The sequence below is a fragment of the Drosophila kikkawai genome, chromosome 2L, assembly GCF_030179895.1.
Source record: "Drosophila kikkawai strain 14028-0561.14 chromosome 2L, DkikHiC1v2, whole genome shotgun sequence".
Taxonomy (NCBI): Eukaryota; Metazoa; Arthropoda; class Insecta; order Diptera; family Drosophilidae; genus Drosophila; species Drosophila kikkawai.
Window position 1 is genome coordinate 3,252,399 of NC_091728.1, and position 19,533 is coordinate 3,271,931.

A 19,533-nucleotide genomic window follows, 5' to 3' on the forward strand; every position below is an offset into this window, starting at 1 on the left:
TTCTGTATACAGAGTTAAATATTTTAGAAAACAAAAATTTTGGTCAGTTTTTGAAAATTTTAACGATGTAACCCCTTATAGAATTTTGAAAAAATTATTAAAATTTGTTTTTCCTTCGGACATGGCAAGATTAACTCAGCTATTGATCCTGATCAAGAATATATATGATTTTTGGGTTCGGAAATAACTCCTTCTCCGTGAAAAGCTCTAAGAATCTAGTACCCTCCCTCAAGGTGGACCTTGAAAACTTTTTTAAATTAATATTAATTATTATTTTTTACATTTTAGTGAATTTTTTAAAAATTAAAAATATTAAAGCTAAGCCAAAAATTAAATCTGTTATAGTTTTTATAAGGTTAAAAAATCTGGAAATAACATTTTTTTAATTAAAACAATTAATTTTATTTTTTTTTTGTTTTAAATTTTAACCTTTTATCAAATTTTAAAAATGTATATATATTTTATGTAATTTTTTGAATTAAACAAATTTTTTTGTATTAATTTTTCTTTTAATTTTAACCCCTTGATCAAATTTTGTATAAATAACACTTTGAAATGGTTTCAATTTATATTTATTTATTTATTTAAATACATATTTGTTTACGTTTTACAGTTAAATTCCTGCATTTGCTATATGTAGTTGTGGTTTCTGTACTTGTTGCTGTTGTAGTCGCACATGTTGCAGTGTGTGTGTGTGTTTAATGGAATCTTTTTTTCGTGGAATTTTGTAACATTTAACTATTGCACTTTGAAGGAAGAGAAGGGCTTCCTTCCAACTTCCAACTGACATGCACATTGATACGAAAGGGGCTTGAGAGTTTTTTTTTAGTGTTTATAAGTTGAAGATGACAATTTCCATCGGTATATCGCGGTATTCAGTATCAGTATCTATATAATGTATATTTTAGTTTACAATTCTTTGTTCTTGGCGCCCGTCTCTCTCGACCGAAGAAGGGAGAGTCTCCAGCAGATGGTATGGCTTCGCGGATAAGTTAATACTTGGTGCTATATAGAACGATCATTATGTAGTTTGTTGTCTCCTCCTCACCTTAGCTATGGTACACATACGAAACGAAATAGTACACTGAGGACACAACAGGAGGATCATCAATCGAAAAATTCAGCTATAATATAAGATCTTGAATTGATTTTCGTTAAATTTTCTCAATTTGCTCAACAATGGTTTAATCAAAGAGTGTGTTAATGATCCGCCTCTCTTTCTAATTATTTGTCTATTATTTAATGAGATTTCTGCTGCAACTTCCCCTCATAATTCAGATCTCTTTACAATCAAAAAACACTAAACATGAATTTCGTTTTGATGCAATTGCAATAATCAATATATATATGTATAAATATTTAGATAACGATTTGCATATTTGCATATTTGTCATTTTGCAAGCAATTACCTTTTGTTTTTGTTTTTGTATTGTTTCTTGTTTTTTATTACAACGACGTATATACTAGGTATATGTATGTGGCTTGTATGAATGTATATCTGCTGTGTAATAGGTATATAATATCCAATCGCTACTCTGCCTCGAAATGATGCAACAATATATAATTTGTCATACACTTAAACATAATCTAATTATGTTCTCTCGCTTCGCTACTATTATGAACTTTTTGAGCTTAACATTTACAAAGAATTCTGATACGTGGGGGGTGGACAGTGGAAAATGTTAGAAATACGAGTAATTTTCTCAAATCAAGGGTTCAAGTGGAAACAGAAAACAGGACACGTATAGGGGGGGATATAGCTCACTCCGCACAACTCACTGCTGCTGCTGCTGCTGCTGCTGCTGCTGGAGAAGATGAAAGGTACGTATGAAGAGAGATTAGGAGTGGCTGCTTGGCATAACTAAACGCTCTCTGCTTTTTTGATATTTGTTGTTTTTTTTCTCTAGGTGATTGGGATTGTGCATTGTAAAGTGGTTGCCGTGGCTCCATCTCGACCCGCCTCTCTCCTGTCCATATATTGATTGTGGCTTAGAACTGATCCGACAGCAGGTCGCATATCTCCCGGGTCACCGTCTCCTTGCTGGCGCGTATGGTCAGCCGGAACATCTGCAAAATAAGAAAAGAAAGAAAGGATTTAAAGTTCAGCTCAACAAAAACTTGGTTCTTGTTTCTTAAAAGCTGTCTAGCCTTTTTTTACAACTCACCTGAGCTTGCTTATTTGGCTCCAATCGCAGCAGGCAGCCCACCTGCTGGGATTGCGTATGAATAATGCCCGCACAGACCATGTTATCCGGATTTGGATCCACCTGATCCAGCAGCTGCATGCCAAAGCCCATTAGCTTATTGCGGGCGCCAGGTAAATCCAAAGGCTGCGCCGCCTTGAACACTTTCTGTGACCGTTGTTGTTCCCTGCAAAAGTAATAACTGATTAAATCTAATCATTTTCAAGGAATTTGTATATATTTACCCGCTTAGATTCTTCCATCGGGCAAAGAAGGACTCGGCATTCATCTCTGTGGGCTCAAAGAACTTGTTAACGCTCAGCGGCAACTTGATGCTGAACTTTTGCTGGGTGCCATTGTAGCGGAAACTGATCTCTATAGTCGGCGCATCGGCATAATCCTCAATGCATTCCGCGGTGAGTAGCTGTTGGATCTGGGCACCGGCCTCCAGGGTCGGTTCCACAGCCTTCATTTGCACATTCAACTTGAGAGCATCCTCAGCGGACCATTGCAGCACAGGATTAAAGTTCTAGAAAGGAAAATTATACGTTTTAAATTTATGTAAATCAAAAGCAGACTAGAGTTCTACTCACCGTTAGGGGAACCTGTGTCTTGTTGCCATAAAACAGTCCCAATCTTCCCAGATTCTGACGGAACTCGCTCTTTACACCAATCTGCAGCATCTCGTTCTCAAAGAGAACACCATTATTTTTAAACAGAAACTTCTTGGTGTTGTACACGGCACTCGAGTTGTTGTTGCCACCGCCGTATATATCCCCCAGGACATCAATAAGCGTGCTGTTGCCGCCGCCACCACCACCGCCTATATTATTCGATGGCGGAGTACTCAGCCCCAGGAGATCCGTATTCGCATTGCTGTTGTTCAGCTTGCTGTGCGAATTGTTCACATGCACATTGTTTTGCGTGACAGACGGCGGAGCCGGACTCTTTGACTCACGGATCTCATTCTCCGGCACTCGGCCGGGTTTCTTCTTTTTCAGCACTGCCAGTATGGAGCTCTCACGCTCCGGGAACGATGGCATCTCCTCGAGGACAGTGGCCAGCACATCTGTGGAGGCCACAATGCTCAGTTGCAGATACTCGCTGGCTCGCTGCTGCAACTCGGCATCGGCGGAACGAAGATTGCTGTGCTGGCGGAACACATCCTGGATGTTGGTGCGTATCTCCGGAAACAGATTGATGAACTTGATGTAGGTGGAGAGGAGCAAGGCTCGGGTCATGGGCGAGCACAGATGGTACTTGGAGTGCAGCAGTTTGAATTGCACCAGCGGTGCCGAGCGAGAATCCCCGGCAATAAGATTGCCAAATTCTCCGAGAATATAGCCACCGACTTTGACCATATTCTCGTGACAGGCGGGGGCCTGGAGGGCCTCGAAAACGGTTTTGGCGGCATAACCTTGAACCTCCTCGCGGTTGATAACGATCTGGATGACGCGATACCACACCTCCTCGGAGACATAGTCGCCGGCAATGCGTATTAGATTGAGAATGACATCCACGTACCTAAAATGAAGGAGATTATAAAGGATCTTCTTGGATTTTTCATTGTAAATACCGACCAAGTATAATCCGTGGCATACTTCTCGGCAAGAATGGCCACCTTGAGCACCATTTCCTCGCGTATCGAGTAGTCTGCCGTCTCCAGATAGTTGAGCATCTCCTGGACAATCTCCTCGGCATTGCCACGATCGCACATGGCATACAAAAGATCAACTGCCATTTGACGTACCGAGACATCCTTCTCCATTTTCATTGACAGAATAACCACCTCCTGATGCTTCTTCACCTCCTCGTGCGAGAACTCCGACGTGGCCAGGTGGCACATGGACTCCAGAGCCAGGTAACGCAAATTGGTCTCCCTGTTGCTGAGGAACTGTCCCAACTGGTTGCAGGCCCTTACCAATAGATTCGGCTCGCTGTCGCTGTGAATGATCAGATTGATGGCCTCGAAGAGTACAGCATTCTTGGCATTCGAATGCTGAACCTTCTTGCTCTTTGGCGGCTCCTGGGCCTTGTTCAAAATGGTCTCCAGCGTTTCATTCAAGCGAGCACGAACGCCCGCCTCCTCGGTGACCGGATTGTAGTTTTGCAGCAGGCGAAGAAGCTTCACCGAAAGCCAAGGAGCCGGCACGAAATAGTAAGTGTAATCCTAAAAAATATCATAAAATAAATAATAAATAAATTAAATTAAATTAAATTAAATTAAAGATAAAATACAATTATTCACCTGCAAATCCGTGTAACTGGCCGTCACAATTCTGGATAAACGTGAAACCGCCAAATTCACACAACCCTTGTACTCGTCCGGATTGCGCTTCACCAAGGCGTCGATCAGCGAGGTGGCCGCTGTCACCACTCCCATATGCTGATCGTTGAGCAAATGGATGATGCGTGAGGTCCACTCGCCGCCGGGTATAATGTCCGGCGAGGAGCGGAACAAACGCAGCAGACACAGGGCCGCCGATTGCTTTACCACGTCCATGGTGTCGCCCGAGACGAGTAGCTTGGGTATCTCGTTGGAAAAGGACTCGGCCATGTCTCGGCTGCCAATATTGGCAATGCACTGGAGCGCCAGGTTCACATGCACGGGATTCCGCGACTGCAAATCATTCTTGATGGATTGAATGATCAGCCGGATGAGGTCGCTATTCGTGTTGACCAGCACCGAGATGAACAGGTAGCCCTGGGAATAAAATAGAGGATATAGGTTAAAATGTTGGGTGTATCTAATATCTTAATATCAGAAAAAATGCATTTTATCGAATTTTTTAAAAGCAATATATTGCACTTATGGATTAATAAAGCTAAAACTCCAACTCATTTCCTTGAATTAAACAATCAAACTGTTGGTATTCAATCTCGACTTTTTCCGATTTTTCTTTAGTTTTCTCAATTAATTTTGTTTATAACAAATTCTTATACAATTGTTTGTTAACGTCCCTTCTCCTGGCAGTTCAATTATTTTCCCTTTCTCGCTTAATAACTAAATGGTTATTGAGGCAATTATTTTCAAGTGTACTCACGATCTGCTTCTCTGAGTATTTGTTGGAGGACAGCAGGTTGACCGCCTCCATGTGGCCAAAGTCGATGTCATGGCCGAGGAGAAAGATGAAGAGCAGCTTGCAGACATACTTCTTCTTCTGATAACCGTCTAGGGTTTTGTCTCCTTTAAATTTGCTCCTTATGTTGGCCAACTCCTTGTTTATGCGCTTGACCTCCGCCTCTTTGCTTTTACCTGTGGAAAAGTGAGGTGAAATCGAAGATTAGTGGGGTGTTTTTGGAAATAAGGTCAAGGTCATAGAAGGAGAATTCACAGTAAAATAGTAGAGATTCGTCGGCGGAAGCCTCGCTTTCTTTTCCACCGTCTGATGATTGATCGGTTATGGAAATGGGAGAGTCGCTGACTTCTTGGCACTCTTTGGCGGCTGCCTGCATGGTGTGCGCTTCACACTCTCTCTCTTTTCGGCGGCGGTCACATAGGCGCCAATTAGTACCAGTCACCGATCCGCGTCGGCGAAGCCTCTGGCTCTCTCAGATATGCTGTTCCCGAAACCAGTAACCAGTGACCAGCAAACGGCAAACACTGGTGATACGATAATGCGACAACACAGTGAAGCGTCGGGTAAACAATTGTGCTGCTTACACATACAAAGAAGTAACTACAGTACATGCTTGATATAGAGGAAATTCCAGAAAAAATAGAATTGTTTTAAAAAGGCCCTTTAAAAACACGTTTCCAAAACGAAAATCCTTTTAGAACAAACCTTAAATTTCTTCTAAACGAAAGTTCCTTTTATAACAAATTTAAAATTTCCTCTAAACGAAAATTTCTTTTATAAGAAACTTAAAATTTCCTTGAACTTTAATTATAATATTCTCCTCCTAATACAAATTATTTTCCCACTCAAGCTTTCACTGTACTTGGTGCTTAGTGCCGCCCCGCTTTTATTGTGAGTGCCTCTGCTCCTGGTAATTGATCAAGAAATGGCGCTGATTCCGCCCCTATGGAAAATCTCTTGTGAGCAACGGGACGACGCACTCAATTGGATTTAATGCTGGTTACGGGTTACCCAAGAGCTACCCCAAAAAGAGATCTGCACTTACAGTTCCTTATATCCGATATAAAGACGGCCAGGCCTCTCATGCCATCCCCCCGCACCGGCGCCATGGTAGTTAGCTTGTTAATTTTCGCTGGTTTTATGCAAACTGGGGGCGCAAGAAAATCGTTGATGGGAGGCGGCCGAGTCTCGAGGCGTTCTTATCGCTCGAACTCGACGTTGGATCTTCTCTGTTGCTCTCTCTGTTGGACGCTTCCGGATCACTCTCTCTCTCTCGTTGCTCTCTTCGTGACAGTTTTTGGGGGACCTGGAAAAAGTTAGGGAAAGAGAGAAATTTAATTAATTGTGGGATTTAGTTATTGAATTGGTTTAAAGATCGATGGGAAAAGGTTTTTATTAACATTTTTAGTTTTTAACAGGAATGGAATGGAATGTAATTAAAACATGTAAACAATTTTGTTGATATTTTAGACTGCAATTGTAATTTAAGGCCTATCAATTTACAAAACCATGAATCATAGATTTCTTAGAATGTTTATAAAAGTAATGCTGCTCATAAATACTTTTGTTTAAACACTTCAAGTAAACCTTATCTATATTTATCGGTTCTTCTTTCACAAAAACTCATAAAAAAAAAGCTCTGTTTTATCCACAAAATTCAAGCCTAGCTGTTTTTTGGCTCAGTGCATCTAGTGAACTGCTTAAGGCGAACTTTGACATTTTTGAACGGGAAAAACCAGGGGAGGTGGCGGCGCGGTGGACTTCCCCGCACTTTTGGCAACCGATTTATTTGCAACTTGGCAGCACTTGCTTGCATGCTGATAAAGAGATTCATTCCCCGACCTCGCTCGCCACTTTTTATCGCCTTCGCGCTGGCCGTTGTGCACTTGTGCCCTTATATTATACTTTTATTTTGACCACCGGCTTCTGTTGCGATTTCGATTTCGGTTTCCGTTTCGGTTACGCTTTATGTTCTGTTTTCTGTGTTTTTTATTTCGCTCTTTGTGCGCCCGTTCTTGCTTTCATGTCACGTCACTTTTTTCTCTCCGCTGGATGACGAAGGCGTTTCGCCAAAACCCCAAACGGAGCCACCGAAACAAACATTAATGGGCGTATTGTGGTTTTCGGGGGAGCTTACTTTGCTTTTTTTCACTCGGAGCACCCAACAGCAGCAGCGGCAGCAGCAGGGGAAAATCGTTGGCGTTCCGGAATTCCTGAGGCAGAGAGGAGATCGGAGTTTTTGCGGAGCGAGCGCTTGGCTTGGGCTTCGCCTCCGGGGTGTTGGCTGGCGGAATGTGTGGATCGCGGGACTGAACTTTATGTAACTCCACCTGGCTGGCGCTTCGCCTCGCTGTTCGCCGCTGATTTGTTGTTAACTATTGCCGAACGCAGAGCAATTCACGAAAATGAAAATTTCTATTGATTTTTCTTCTCTCTCGCTGCCTGTGTGTGGAGCCATCTAGCGGACGCGAGTGTAGCGAATAGTGTGGTCGAAGTGTCGGCGATGCAGGAATACCGCGAAAACCAGGGGTTTTTCGCCTGGCGGCGTCAGGGCTGGGTAAGATTTAAAGGTGGGATGGATGACTTAGTGACGTCACAATTCTTGTAAAATGCTTTGTTGTCGTTTTGTTTATGTTTGCGTGTTAATTTTATAGGTTTATAAATCATAGTAGGCTGTAAAAATATTAAAGGTAATTCAATGAAAAATGTATATTAAAAAGCATGTATATATATATATTTTTATTAAATAATTTTATTAAATACCTTTTACTCTACCATATACTTGTTTGATACTTCATGAAAAACTCGTCAAATTATATTTTAAAAATTAATTATTATTAAAGTAAGCATTCTAGCTTCTTAGTTGCTTATTAAATGTACATTTTTATATTAAATCCATGATAACCACGCTTTGTGACGTCATTGGTCCCGCTCACAAAATGCCGCTGTGCGCCACCTCGCTCACGCGACACCCTGCGGTTACTCCGCCATTTTTTTGCGCGTTTCAGAAACGCGTTTTTATTTGTGGAAAAAAATATGTAAAATGCTCTTGCGGCAAGCAGCGAACTGGCAAATTTAGCAACGCAGGATAAACCCACCGACTATCCGCGACCAGGAGCAGCTCCAGTTTCCAGCGAGGGCGAGCGGGACAGTGCCAGCGAGAGAGCGTGCCTGATGCAGACGCATGTGTTACGCAGCAGCAGAGTTTAATTATCGCACCGCAAAAACATAATTGGCATTGAAAGACTGGGGATTCGCGAGTGAGAGTGAGAGCGAGCGAGGAGGAGCCAACCGCCGGCAGCCATGAGTTTTTCCAGCGACGAGGTGAACTTCCTGGTTTACCGATACCTGCAGGAGTCGGGTGCGTACAGACAGAATGACACACCACACACGGAGCCCGCCTTATTAATGGTTGCTTTTCGCTTTTCCAGGCTTTCTGCACTCGGCCTATGTGTTCGGCATCGAGTCGCACATCTCGCAGAGCAATATCAATGGTGCGCTTGTGCCGCCCGCCGCCCTGCTTACCATCCTGCAGAAGGGCCTTCTGTACACGGAAGTGGAGTGGAGTGTGGGTGAGGATGGTGAGGTGGCGCGACCCATCGAGGGACTCTCTTTGATAGACGCCGTCATGCCGGAGGTGAAACCGCCGAAACCCATTGTCAAAACGGAGCCGGGCAAACTGGGGGCGGTGGACTCCTCGGCCCCCGCCGGTGCCAACAACAATAACAGCAACGCCAAGCCAGAGATCAAAATTGAGCCTGGAACTGGGGCAGCGGGCGCTGGAGCTGGTAACAAGACCGGTGCTGGCAGCACCACTGGCACCAGCACCCCCACAGATCAAAACGCCAGTGAGGTGGACTCCAGTGGGAACACGGCGAACAGCACGGGAGCCACATCATACACTGGCAACAATGGAGCAGGAGGCAATCAAGCGACACCCGCAGGAGCCAATAACACGAGTACACCGGCTTCTGGAGCGGATGCGGCGGCCACAGCGGCAGCTCAAAAGAAAGCCCAGAACTCCAATGAGGCGGGAAGCTCCTCCGGTGGCAGTGCGGGCAACGCGAATGCCACCAGCACTGATGACGCGGCCTCTTCCACATCGACAAACGGCAATAGCAGCACCTCCAGCAGCGTAGAGCAACCCTCGAGTGGGGTGACACCCACCGGCGGCGCTGTCTCCACCTCCAATCCGGATTCTGCAGCTGCGGGCGGAGCATCGGCGACGGCTGGAGCCAAGGCGCCCAGCGGAGCGGTTACGATTCGAGTGGGAGCCCAAGGAAACAACGTCCAAGCGGGTTCAACGACTGCACAGAACTCTGCGCCCAGTGGAACTATCTCTTCGTCAACGGGTGGTGGTGGTGGCGGCGGCAACGCTGGAGCACCGGCAGCCCTTGTGCCCATGGAAATTGACGAGAGCATCGAGATACCCGAGTCCAAGGCCCGTGTGCTGCGAGGCCACGAGAGCGAGGTGTTTATCTGCGCCTGGAATCCGAGCAGGGATCTCCTGGCCAGTGGCTCGGGAGACAGCACTGCCAGAATATGGGACATGTCGGATGCCAATACCAATTCCAATCAGCTTGTGCTTAGGCACTGCATCCAGAAAGGCGGCGCCGAGGTTCCCAGCAACAAGGACGTCACTTCTCTGGACTGGAACTGCGATGGCTCTCTGCTAGCGACCGGCAGCTATGATGGCTACGCTCGGATTTGGAAAACGGACGGACGACTGGCCTCCACTTTGGGCCAGCATAAGGGTCCGATCTTTGCGCTGAAGTGGAACAAATGCGGCAATTACATCCTCTCCGCGGGCGTGGACAAGACGACGATCATCTGGGACGCATCCACGGGCCAGTGCACGCAGCAGTTTGCCTTCCACAGTGCCCCGGCCCTGGACGTTGACTGGCAGACGAATCAGGCGTTCGCCTCTTGCAGTACCGACCAGCGGATCCACGTCTGCCGGCTGGGAGTGAATGAGCCCATCAAGACCTTCAAGGGACACACGAACGAGGTGAATGCGATCAAGTGGTGTCCGCAGGGTCAGTTGCTGGCGTCCTGCTCCGACGACATGACTTTGAAGATCTGGAGCATGAACAGGGATCGCTGCTGTCACGACCTGCAGGCGCACTCCAAGGAGATATACACGATAAAGTGGTCACCCACGGGGCCCGGCACCAATAATCCCAACACGAACCTGATCCTCGCCTCGGCGTCTTTCGACTCCACGGTGCGGCTGTGGGACGTGGAAAGAGGCAGCTGTATCCACACGCTGACCAAGCACACGGAGCCGGTCTACTCGGTGGCCTTCAGTCCGGATGGCAAGCACTTGGCCTCCGGCAGCTTTGACAAATGCGTGCACATCTGGAGCACGCAGACGGGACAGCTGGTGCACAGCTACAAGGGCACCGGTGGCATCTTCGAGGTCTGCTGGAACTCCAAGGGAACCAAGGTGGGAGCCAGTGCCTCCGATGGCAGTGTTTTCGTCCTGGATCTGCGAAAGTTTTGATCGCCAGCGGAGCAGCTGGGCTTTGTCTATTGAGAAAACGCTTCTATGGGGTCCGGAGGAACACCGGGCTGTATGTAACTTCTTTCTAAGCTATCCCGCCCTTTGCAATCTGTATTTGTATCTGCTTTAAGTTCTAATTAGCTTTTTAAGGTCATATACTAGCGCTTTTCCCCCCCTATACTGTCTTTTTCGTACGCTTAGTCTTGAGTCACACAAAAAACAGAAAAAGAACGAAATGCCCCTAGGATTTTCGGGGGCTCCAACTTGGTTGGTGTTCACCTTCGCACTTCTTTTTAAACTTAGTTGTAAGCTCTATGTTTCTAAGGATATGTCCCCCCTTTTTTATACAGAAATCGTTTAGTATAACTTTATGCATTTTGTTATTGTGTCGAGTCGATCGAGATGATGCCAACTACCTTAAATCCCCCCTATCCCCCTTATATATTGCCCCGTCTTTACCCGTAGGCCGGAGGGATACCAATTCAGATCCGATCGGACCGATTCACGCATACATTCAGAACAGTGTAACTGCATCCCACGTAGCCTGTAAACGAACGTAAGCCTAAGAATGATTAAGAACACGAGATTGGCGAAAAACACACACGAGAACAACAGCAAAATCCATTAAAGCTAAAAATTAATTAAAGTCTTTTATTTTGTGTTGAGAATGGGATTAAGTTTAAGCTTTTCAAAAATTAATAATGATAAAGGGATCAAGATTTTTAAGGTGGAGTTCTTCTCAAACCCTGGCACAATGTATAAGTGTTGAGGCTCCATTCTAGCGCTCGTCTTCTTTTTGATCATGGGTCTGCTTATGTTCCTTAAGATCTCTTTTTAGTCGAAAAGATTTTTCGCAATCTGTGCACTTGTAAGGCAAATCTCCGTTGTGTTTCGAATAGATGTGATCCTGAAGACTTCGATTGCGTGCAAAAGCCAGCTGGCAATGGGAACATTTGTAAGGTCGTTTTTTTAGTGTTTTGTGGGTGTCAAGGTGTGACTTTGACTGCAGATATTTGTTCGATTTGTAGGTCTTCAGACAGATGGAACATGTGTAAGAACGTTCTGCTTTGTGGATCGAAATATGTTGCTGAAGATTGCCATTTAGTGCAAAAGATTTCTCGCAGTGAGGACACTTGAAGGGCCGTTCTCCTGTGTGGATTCGAAGGTGTGACTGAAGATTGCATTTGTGGGAAAATGACTTTTTGCAATAGGAACAAATGTGTAAAGTTTTCGCCGATTTCTCCTGATCTTCTGCATTTTCTTTGAACTCCTCATCGACTTCAAATTCGGTAAATTGGAGGCGAACGTCCTCGAATATGTCTTCTTCAACTGGCTCTTTCTTAATTTGTAGCATTCCGATTTTGGAGTTAGATATATCCCGCATTTCTTCCTCCTGTATGTCGTCATCTTTCTTGATCATCTGGCAGAAAACGCTGTGGTTTGTCTCGTAAAGTTGTTTTAGCTCAAAAGCATTAGTTGCATCCCGCTTGCAAGGAGCGCATATGGTTTTGGAAAAAGGATCCCCTTTAGAAATTCGATGTCCGGTACACAGGGAAATCATATCCGCTATGGAAATCCGTATTTCTGGTCTGGCGATGCCATCGAATATATTGACCATGTCCTTTGAGGTTTCCCGACAAACTCGACAAATGTTGCTGAAAATTAAACATAGAATGATTTGTTCGTGAGGATATCAAGTATTTCCGCTTACACGTCCATCTTTCCAGCCGACAAAATCAAGCTTTGGTAAAAGTATAATTGTTTTAAATTAATTTTTTATTTTAAGAATATTGTGTCAAAGTTTTACATCGATCAAAGCAAAATATACGATAACTCTAAATCTACTCGACCAATCGGGTTGAAATTTCTCACATAATTCCATTCATGATAGAAAACCTTAATCTTAATTCAATCTCTATAGAACTCAAAAATCCATGACATTACCCAGATGTCGTTGCTTGAAGAAGCGGCTCTCCTCGCGTATAACCTCTCCCGACTTGGTGGTGCCCTTAAAGAACTTGGTGAGCTTTGTGCCAGCGTACTTGGGCTTCTCGGTGTCCGGCTCATCGAACTCCATGTCGTATGCCTTGTCTGCCAAAGCATTCTCCGCCGTGGACCAACTGAAGCGTACCAGGCGTGGAAATCCAAAGACCAGATCGATATGCTCCGCCAGGAAACGCTTTGTGACCGGATCTCCCGGATAACCGCTGCCAAAGGCATTGTCCTTGATCACCAGACCCTCGGGGAACTTCCACACTTTGAGGGCATGATCGCGGGTGACCTTGGCGCAGATACTAGCCGCCGAGACAATGGGATAGGTGGAATCGGCTTTTTTGGCCACTGTAATCTTAAAGTTGGGAAAGCGCTTGAGCAGCTTCTCCTGGTATTTCTCCGGTGGACCCACTGTATCCACATAGACCTCGGCTATATTGACGCCCGCGTCGATGGCCTGTTGGATGAGGCCCATGGCCGAATCCATGGAAACCTCGTTCAGGGAGCACTTGGACCGGCGGTACATGCTGGTGCTGATGGTATTTGGGGATATAATCTCCACGGCCCAGCCGATGCAGCTGGTGGCATACTCCTTGGTATTGATGTCGTTGAATATGACATCGCGCTTCTCCTCGGTCAGTTGTTTGGAGTCGGCGCAGCCCAGATCTTCGAGAGCCTTCTTGCTGTCCAGCGGGCAGTAGGAGATTCCGTATACCATGGGGCCGAGGACAGGACCACGGCCAGCCTCATCGACGCCCAGCATGCAGGGTTTATCCTTGCAGACATCTGGGACATCGCTCAGGTAAACAGTATTCCGGCTGTTCTCCTTGCTGGCTATGAATGGCCCTAAGGACTTTAGGGAGGTGATTTTTGTGGTATCCTTGAAGTCCTCGTCCTCATCCTCTTTTATTTCTTCATCTATAGTTTGGTTTTCTTTCTTAATTTCTATATCTTCACGATCCGACATCTTTGCGCGCGTTTTATTGTTTACTTTGGAAGCAAAGTGCGGTCACTCTAATTAAAACATATCGATATTATCGACATCGATAACTGTTTTATTAAAAACAAAATTAGTAATTTAGTATATAGATTTAGTAGTTTTTTAGTTAAAGAGATAGTATTCTGAGCGACCTTGTGGTCATGGAGATCCTCGAGGCTCGTGTGTTCCGAGGCCATGAATGCGATGTGTTTGCCTGCACCTGGAATCCTAGCCGGGATCTCTTGGCCAGTGGCTCAGGAGACAGCACTGTTTAAGAATAAACCCTATTGATCCAAAGCATTTACAGCTTCTAGAATCCAATCTTTGAGGTAAAACACGCTGGAGGAGATCGAAGGACCATCGCAATAATCACTACTGGCTGCGACAACACCCGCCAGTTCTAGGTCAACGACCAAGGGTCCGCCAGAGTCGCCGTCGCATATCCCGGGCTTGGCGCAAATGCTACTCTTTGCCACAGGATCCTCGTAGTAATTCTCACAGTACTCCAGGGACAACACTTCGAGACTTATGCCCTGCAAATATTCAGGAACTATGAAGGACATGTCCGTGTGGAAACCGGCAACCCCCCAGCCAGTGGCTGTGGCAATGCTTCCAGCGGCAGGCACCTTCTTGACCAAGGGGATGGGTTGCACCGAGTCGCTCATCATGAGAGGTTTTTCCAATCGGAGCAGGGCAATATCATTGGGAGGCGATCCATTTTCAAACTTTGGATGAGACATTTTCGCTTGGACTTTAAAAACTGTTCCGTTGGATCTGGCTGTGGATCCGACACCAACCGACAAATGATCGATGCGATATTCTGTACCGTTGCCAAAATTAAGACAATGGGCAGCGGTGATGATGATTCTCTTGCTGTAAATGGAGCCACTGCAAATATGGTTTCCATCTAGGCGCAAGGATACCTGCCAGGGAGCCTCTTTTATTTCAATGCGTCTTCCGCCAATAATGTGATTTTCAGATGCCGGCAGGACTCCTGCGAAAAGGAAGTTGGCTGCCAAGAGGAGGAGGCAAATGATGAGCATCTTTTTTAGGAAAAGTGACTAAGAATTTGGTGAATCTACAGCATCCTCGTAAATGTAAATACTAAATATATAAAATAAATTTGATTTTCTTTTCAAATAAAGATTTCTCGGTTTGCTGTGCCATATTTCCTTATTTATTTATTAAGTTTTTTAGTTGTATTAATTTGCAATATTCTTAAGATATCTAAAATATAAATAAAGGAGTAATTGTTAACTATAAAAATCGCCTGCAATATCATGACTTAGGTATAAGTGTTGAGGCTCCATTCTAGAGCCTCCAATTAGAGCTCATCTTCTTTTTGATCATGGGTCTGCTTATGTTCCTTAAGATCTCTTTTTAGACGAAAAGATTTTTCGCAATCTGAGCACTTGTAGGGCCAATCTCCGTTGTGTATCTTTCGGATATGGTCCTGAAGTGGGTTATTTGTTGCAAAAGTCCTCTGGCAATGGGAACATTTGTAAGGTCGTTTTTTTAGTGTTTTGTGGGTGTCAAGGTGTGACTTCGACTGCAGATATTTGGCTGTTTTAAAGGTCTTCAGACAGACGGAACAATGGTAAGGACGTTCTGCTTTGTGGGTCGCAATATGTTTCTGAAGATTGCCCTTTTTTGCACAAGATTTCTCGCAGTGAGGACACTTGAAGGGCCGTTCTCCTGTGTGGGTTCGAATGTGTGCCTGAAGATTGCATTTTTGGGAAAATGACCTTTTGCAATAGGAACAAATGTGTGAAGTTTTCGCCGATTTCTCCTGATCTTCTGCATTTTCCTTGAATTCCTCATCGACTTCAAACTCGGTAAATTGGAGGCGAACGTCCTCGAATATATCTTCTTCAACTGGCTCGTGCTTTATTCGTAACCTTCCGATTTTAGAGTAAGATATATCGAGCATTTCTTCCTCCTGTAGGTCATCTTTCTTGATTATCTGGCAGAAAACGCTGTGGCTCGTCTCGTAAAGTTGTTTTATCTCAAAAGCATTAGTTGCATCCCGCTTGCAAGGAGCGCATATGGTTTTGGAAAAAGGATCCCCTTTAGAAATTCGATGTCCGGTACACAGGGAAATCATATCCGCTATGGAAATCCGTATTTCTGGTCTGGCGGTGCCATCGAATATATTGACCATGTCCTTTGAGGTTTCCCCACAAACTCGACAAATGTCGCTGAAAATTAAATATAAAATGATTTGTTCGTGAGGATATCAAGTATTTCCGCTTACACGTCCATTTTGTCGGTATTGTGTTTCTTTCCATCCGCCAAAATTATTTGTTTTATTTTGTTTACTGCACAATAGTGTGCCCGCTTCTGGAAAGTAAAAAAACACCAAACAAAATCGAACAATCGAAATCGAAACCCGTTTCAAAGCGTAAGAGTGAGCGAGAAGCAAATAGTTTAAAACGTTTGTAGAAGAAGGTTTGGCAGTTCTGAGAGACCAATATTATATCAAATTTAATCATTTACAGTGAAAATGCTTGTGCCTGATACAATTATATATAATTCTCTCCTGGTTTTGTGTGTTTAAATTGAACTGGTTCTCCACTAAGGTTGACCGTATAGTTGTCTCCCAAAAACGACAAATAACCCGTTTCAAAAGCGGTCAGGTCACACTTTAACACCCAAAAACATCGACGTTGACCCACCTCTAGCGTTCCCCTCTTTCCGGTTTAAGATTTTAACCAGCGTGCTTGTTCTCGTCCCGAGCTAAGGCCATTTGTTAAAAACAAATTAATTTTTGGCAACTTGCACAATCAGTAATTAGCCACAGCACTTCGACATGTCCACCAAAGCCGAGCTCGCCTGCGTCTACGCCTCCCTCATCCTGGTTGATGATGATGTCGCCGTCACTGTGAGTACCTTAGTTGGGTCTTTGGAAATCCTTTCCAACTCTGGCCATCGCCTTGAGTTGCTGAATGAATTCCAGCTGCCACAACTCCCCATAAGTCGTAGAAAATCTTGCTAATAATATTTTTTTAATCCCGCTTTTGGCAGGGCGAGAAAATCAACACCATCCTGAAGGCCGCCAACGTTGAGGTGGAGCCCTACTGGCCCGGCCTCTTCGCCAAGGCCCTGGAGGGCATCAACGTCAAGGACCTGATCACCAACATCGGCTCCGGAGTTGGTGCCGCCCCCGCCGGCGGAGCTGCTCCCGCTGCTGCTTCTGCTGCTCCCGCTGCTGAGGCCAAGAAGGAGGAGAAGAAGGAGGAGGAGTCTGACCAGTCCGACGACGATATGGGCTTCGGTCTGTTCGATTAAGCGGGGATATCGAGAGAGACTGGGCCCAGGCCCTTATCCACATTACGACCTTGACATCCGTTGTGTTTGTGATCTAATCCTCTCGGTGGACGTGTTTTCGCGTTATTTTCCGAACTGCGTACACGTTTTAATGTACAAAAAATCGAGAAAATATAGAAAACGTTTGCTATGAAACTGTAATAGTGGAATTATTTAATGTTTGGTGCAATTTGGGTTTTATTTACAGTGATTTTTGTGGTGTTTTGGTGGAGATTTTTAAAAGGAAGACTTTTATTCTTGGCAAAAAGTCACCCTGAAGGATACTATATTTCCCTATGTTCCAGCTTAGGACTTTCTGAATTTTAAAAACTTTTGCCAATACTACATGCAATATTTAATTTAATCCAAGTTTACCTGACATTCATAAACCCCATGAAAACACTGCACATTTACAAAAACTGTTAGACAGTTACTTGTGTTTATTTGTTGACAAAAAGATCTCCTCATTGATGACCTTGGCCAGGGCCCGTAGGTTGGGCCCATCGATCTGCTTCAGGCCCAAAGCCATCTCGATTTGCGTTGGGCATTCGTTGAGTTCTGTTTTGTTGATCAGAAATTGTATGGCGCTGCGGATTTCGTCCGTGTCCAGGCCCAGGCGCACCGTCATCGTAATGGGCACCGATCTGTGAAACTCCGGGTTGTCATAGGGGTTCTGGAGGGAAGGCAGGATCCGTTTCTGTCGCTCCACATCGAACTGCACGTTGTAAATGCCGGGCATCTTGCCGAATTGTGTGGCCAGCAGAAACCACTTGTTGCCGAAGCGCTGGAACACAATTTCGGTGGGCACGCCATTTACATCCGTGGCAAACTGCTTGTCGAAGCCGATTTCACGGGGTTTTTCGGCAGATGTGGTCATTTTTATGTAGTTAAATTAATAAATGTTAGAAATTTTTGATTTGTTTTGATGAGACAGCAGTTAGTGTGACCAGAGTGAAAGTTTGCTTAAAACTTACAAAATAATCGATTTCATTATCGAGTGTCTACTGATCAAGTCCTGTTTCTACTAAATCCTCCAGAGGGCGCTAGTTATATTTAGGAATTAATAAAATTAAAATTAAATGTATACATTTTTGTGTTAACATTTTGTTAAATTTTTAATTTAATTTAATATGGCATTGCTTAAGTAGTAGCATTTTAATATCAAAATCTCTTGTTTTGCCTCAAGGGTGCGATAGGCAGCGACGTTCCCCTCCGTATTTAAATTAAAACCGTTAAAAAATAAGGGTTCTTAGCAAAAGTGCATTAAAAATAAATAAAATAATTATAAATTACAATTTAATGAATATAATTTAAATCAAACCTCAACAAATTTCTAGGTTGCCAAGGTGACTTGTATTTGTTTAATCAATAAGTAAAGTAAAATAATTTAAAAACAAACAATGACCTCCTGCATTTGTTTGGGCCCCAAAAGAGCGGGAAAAACTCATTTGCTGAAGGCTCTGCAGGATCCAGATTCCATCGACGAGACAAGCTATTCCATGCCCACCATTGGCACTGGCATCTACCGCATCCATTTCCCCACCAAATCCCCAAATGGTGACAAACCCAGGCCTCCTCCACCACCCACCGATGCAGCTGCCCAGATTAACATACCACATGGCGGAAAGAATCTCCCAAAGTCCATACAGATCCTGGAGATTGGCGGCAGTATGGCTCCGTTGTGGCGACAGTATTTCGAGGACGTTAAGAAGCTCATTTACGTGGTGGACACTTCCAATCTCTGCCAGATTTCCGCTGCTGGTGTTCTGTTCTACTCGATTTTAACGGAACCCCGGCTGCAGAAGGTCAAGATCCTGTTGGTCCTGGCCAAAATGGACTATTCCTACCGTCAGATGCGAAACGAGGCGCTGCTTATGCTCCAAATGTCCAAGCTGCAGAAGCAAATCCGCCAGCAGGTGACCATTGTGGAGGCCAGTGCTGTGACCAAGGTGGGTCTGGAACCCATCTATGACTGGCTGCAGAGGCCTTAGAATAAAGAAAATAATTATAAAACAAGGAAAATTGAATATAAAATGAAATAAGAATAAGAATAAATTATGATTTAATCACTGTTTGATGATTTTAAAATTGTTAACAAGTTTATATATTTATTTCTAGGAATTTTGTATAGCTGTATTTCCCTTTAAACCTTAAGTTCCTTTGATTATCTCACAAAACAATGGAATTTTTTAATTTAAAAGGCCCTTCCGCAGTATTTTTAGACAAATAAGATTCCCCCAATGATATAGCAATTATCGTTTAACGACTAAGACCTCAAAATTAGACTTAGAAACCCAGGTAGATTAACAGGGTGGTCTCCTCCAGATTGACTCAACAGGGTGACTTCCCGGCCTAAGACAGAGACAGGCGCAGTGCTTAGGCAATTAATGTTTTGGCCGTCGAAGGTATCCATGGCAATCACCTTTGAACAGCCGGAAAAGACCCTTTCCCCCACGAGTACCTGCCACAGGCCAGTCGATATACCAAAAG

The 19,533-nt window shown here is 44.4% G+C and overlaps 9 protein-coding genes across 9 annotated transcripts; 3 read left to right on the plus strand and 6 right to left on the minus strand.

Moving 5' to 3' along the window:
• Positions 1-556: 556 nt before the first annotated feature.
• On the minus strand, positions 557-7,843 carry AP-2alpha (adaptor protein complex 2, subunit alpha). Its single transcript, XM_017182983.3, has 9 exons — positions 7,401-7,843; positions 6,309-6,569; positions 5,228-5,439; positions 4,432-4,887; positions 3,764-4,353; positions 2,777-3,707; positions 2,429-2,712; positions 2,166-2,370; positions 557-2,067 (listed from the first exon to the last, which is right to left on the minus strand). The coding sequence occupies exons 2-9, from the start codon at positions 6,370-6,372 to the stop codon at positions 1,990-1,992; spliced, it is 2,820 nt and encodes a 939-aa protein (XP_017038472.1). The 5' UTR covers positions 6,373-6,569; positions 7,401-7,843; the 3' UTR covers positions 557-1,989.
• A 303-nt stretch (positions 7,844-8,146) lies between these two features.
• On the plus strand, positions 8,147-11,412 carry ebi (transducin beta like ebi). Its single transcript, XM_017182980.2, has 2 exons — positions 8,147-8,624; positions 8,695-11,412. Exons 1-2 carry the CDS (start codon positions 8,567-8,569, stop codon positions 10,764-10,766), a joined length of 2,130 nt encoding a protein of 709 aa, XP_017038469.1. The 5' UTR covers positions 8,147-8,566; the 3' UTR covers positions 10,767-11,412.
• A 4-nt stretch (positions 11,413-11,416) lies between these two features.
• LOC108086129 (zinc finger protein Paris) lies at positions 11,417-12,577 on the minus strand. The gene is made up of 2 exons (XM_070289160.1): positions 12,478-12,577; positions 11,417-12,421 (listed from the first exon to the last, which is right to left on the minus strand). The coding sequence occupies exons 1-2, from the start codon at positions 12,483-12,485 to the stop codon at positions 11,545-11,547; spliced, it is 885 nt and encodes a 294-aa protein (XP_070145261.1). The 5' UTR covers positions 12,486-12,577; the 3' UTR covers positions 11,417-11,544.
• A 95-nt stretch (positions 12,578-12,672) lies between these two features.
• LOC138927828 (ribonuclease H2 subunit A) lies at positions 12,673-13,727 on the minus strand. The gene has a single exon (XM_017182981.3). The coding sequence runs from the start codon at positions 13,723-13,725 to the stop codon at positions 12,691-12,693; it is 1,035 nt and encodes a 344-aa protein (XP_017038470.1). The 5' UTR covers positions 13,726-13,727; the 3' UTR covers positions 12,673-12,690.
• Positions 13,728-13,790: 63 nt separating this feature from the next.
• On the minus strand, positions 13,791-14,838 carry LOC138927827 (trypsin alpha-like). Its single transcript, XM_070289161.1, has one exon. It carries the CDS (start codon positions 14,778-14,780, stop codon positions 14,022-14,024), a length of 759 nt encoding a protein of 252 aa, XP_070145262.1. The 5' UTR covers positions 14,781-14,838; the 3' UTR covers positions 13,791-14,021.
• Positions 14,839-14,891: 53 nt separating this feature from the next.
• LOC108086138 (zinc finger protein Paris-like) lies at positions 14,892-16,077 on the minus strand. The gene is made up of 2 exons (XM_017182993.3): positions 15,992-16,077; positions 14,892-15,935 (listed from the first exon to the last, which is right to left on the minus strand). Exons 1-2 carry the CDS (start codon positions 15,997-15,999, stop codon positions 15,062-15,064), a joined length of 882 nt encoding a protein of 293 aa, XP_017038482.1. The 5' UTR covers positions 16,000-16,077; the 3' UTR covers positions 14,892-15,061.
• A 335-nt stretch (positions 16,078-16,412) lies between these two features.
• RpLP1 (Ribosomal protein LP1) lies at positions 16,413-17,205 on the plus strand. Its single transcript, XM_017182996.3, has 2 exons — positions 16,413-16,618; positions 16,762-17,205. Exons 1-2 carry the CDS (start codon positions 16,547-16,549, stop codon positions 17,023-17,025), a joined length of 336 nt encoding a protein of 111 aa, XP_017038485.1. The 5' UTR covers positions 16,413-16,546; the 3' UTR covers positions 17,026-17,205.
• On the minus strand, positions 16,457-18,011 carry LOC108086139 (uncharacterized). The gene has a single exon (XM_017182995.2). It carries the CDS (start codon positions 17,918-17,920, stop codon positions 17,474-17,476), a length of 447 nt encoding a protein of 148 aa, XP_017038484.1. The 5' UTR covers positions 17,921-18,011; the 3' UTR covers positions 16,457-17,473.
• Positions 18,012-18,443: 432 nt separating this feature from the next.
• On the plus strand, positions 18,444-19,034 carry LOC108086087 (ADP-ribosylation factor-like protein 16). The gene has a single exon (XM_017182904.1). The coding sequence runs from the start codon at positions 18,444-18,446 to the stop codon at positions 19,032-19,034; it is 591 nt and encodes a 196-aa protein (XP_017038393.1).
• The last annotated feature ends 499 nt before the right edge of the window (positions 19,035-19,533 follow it).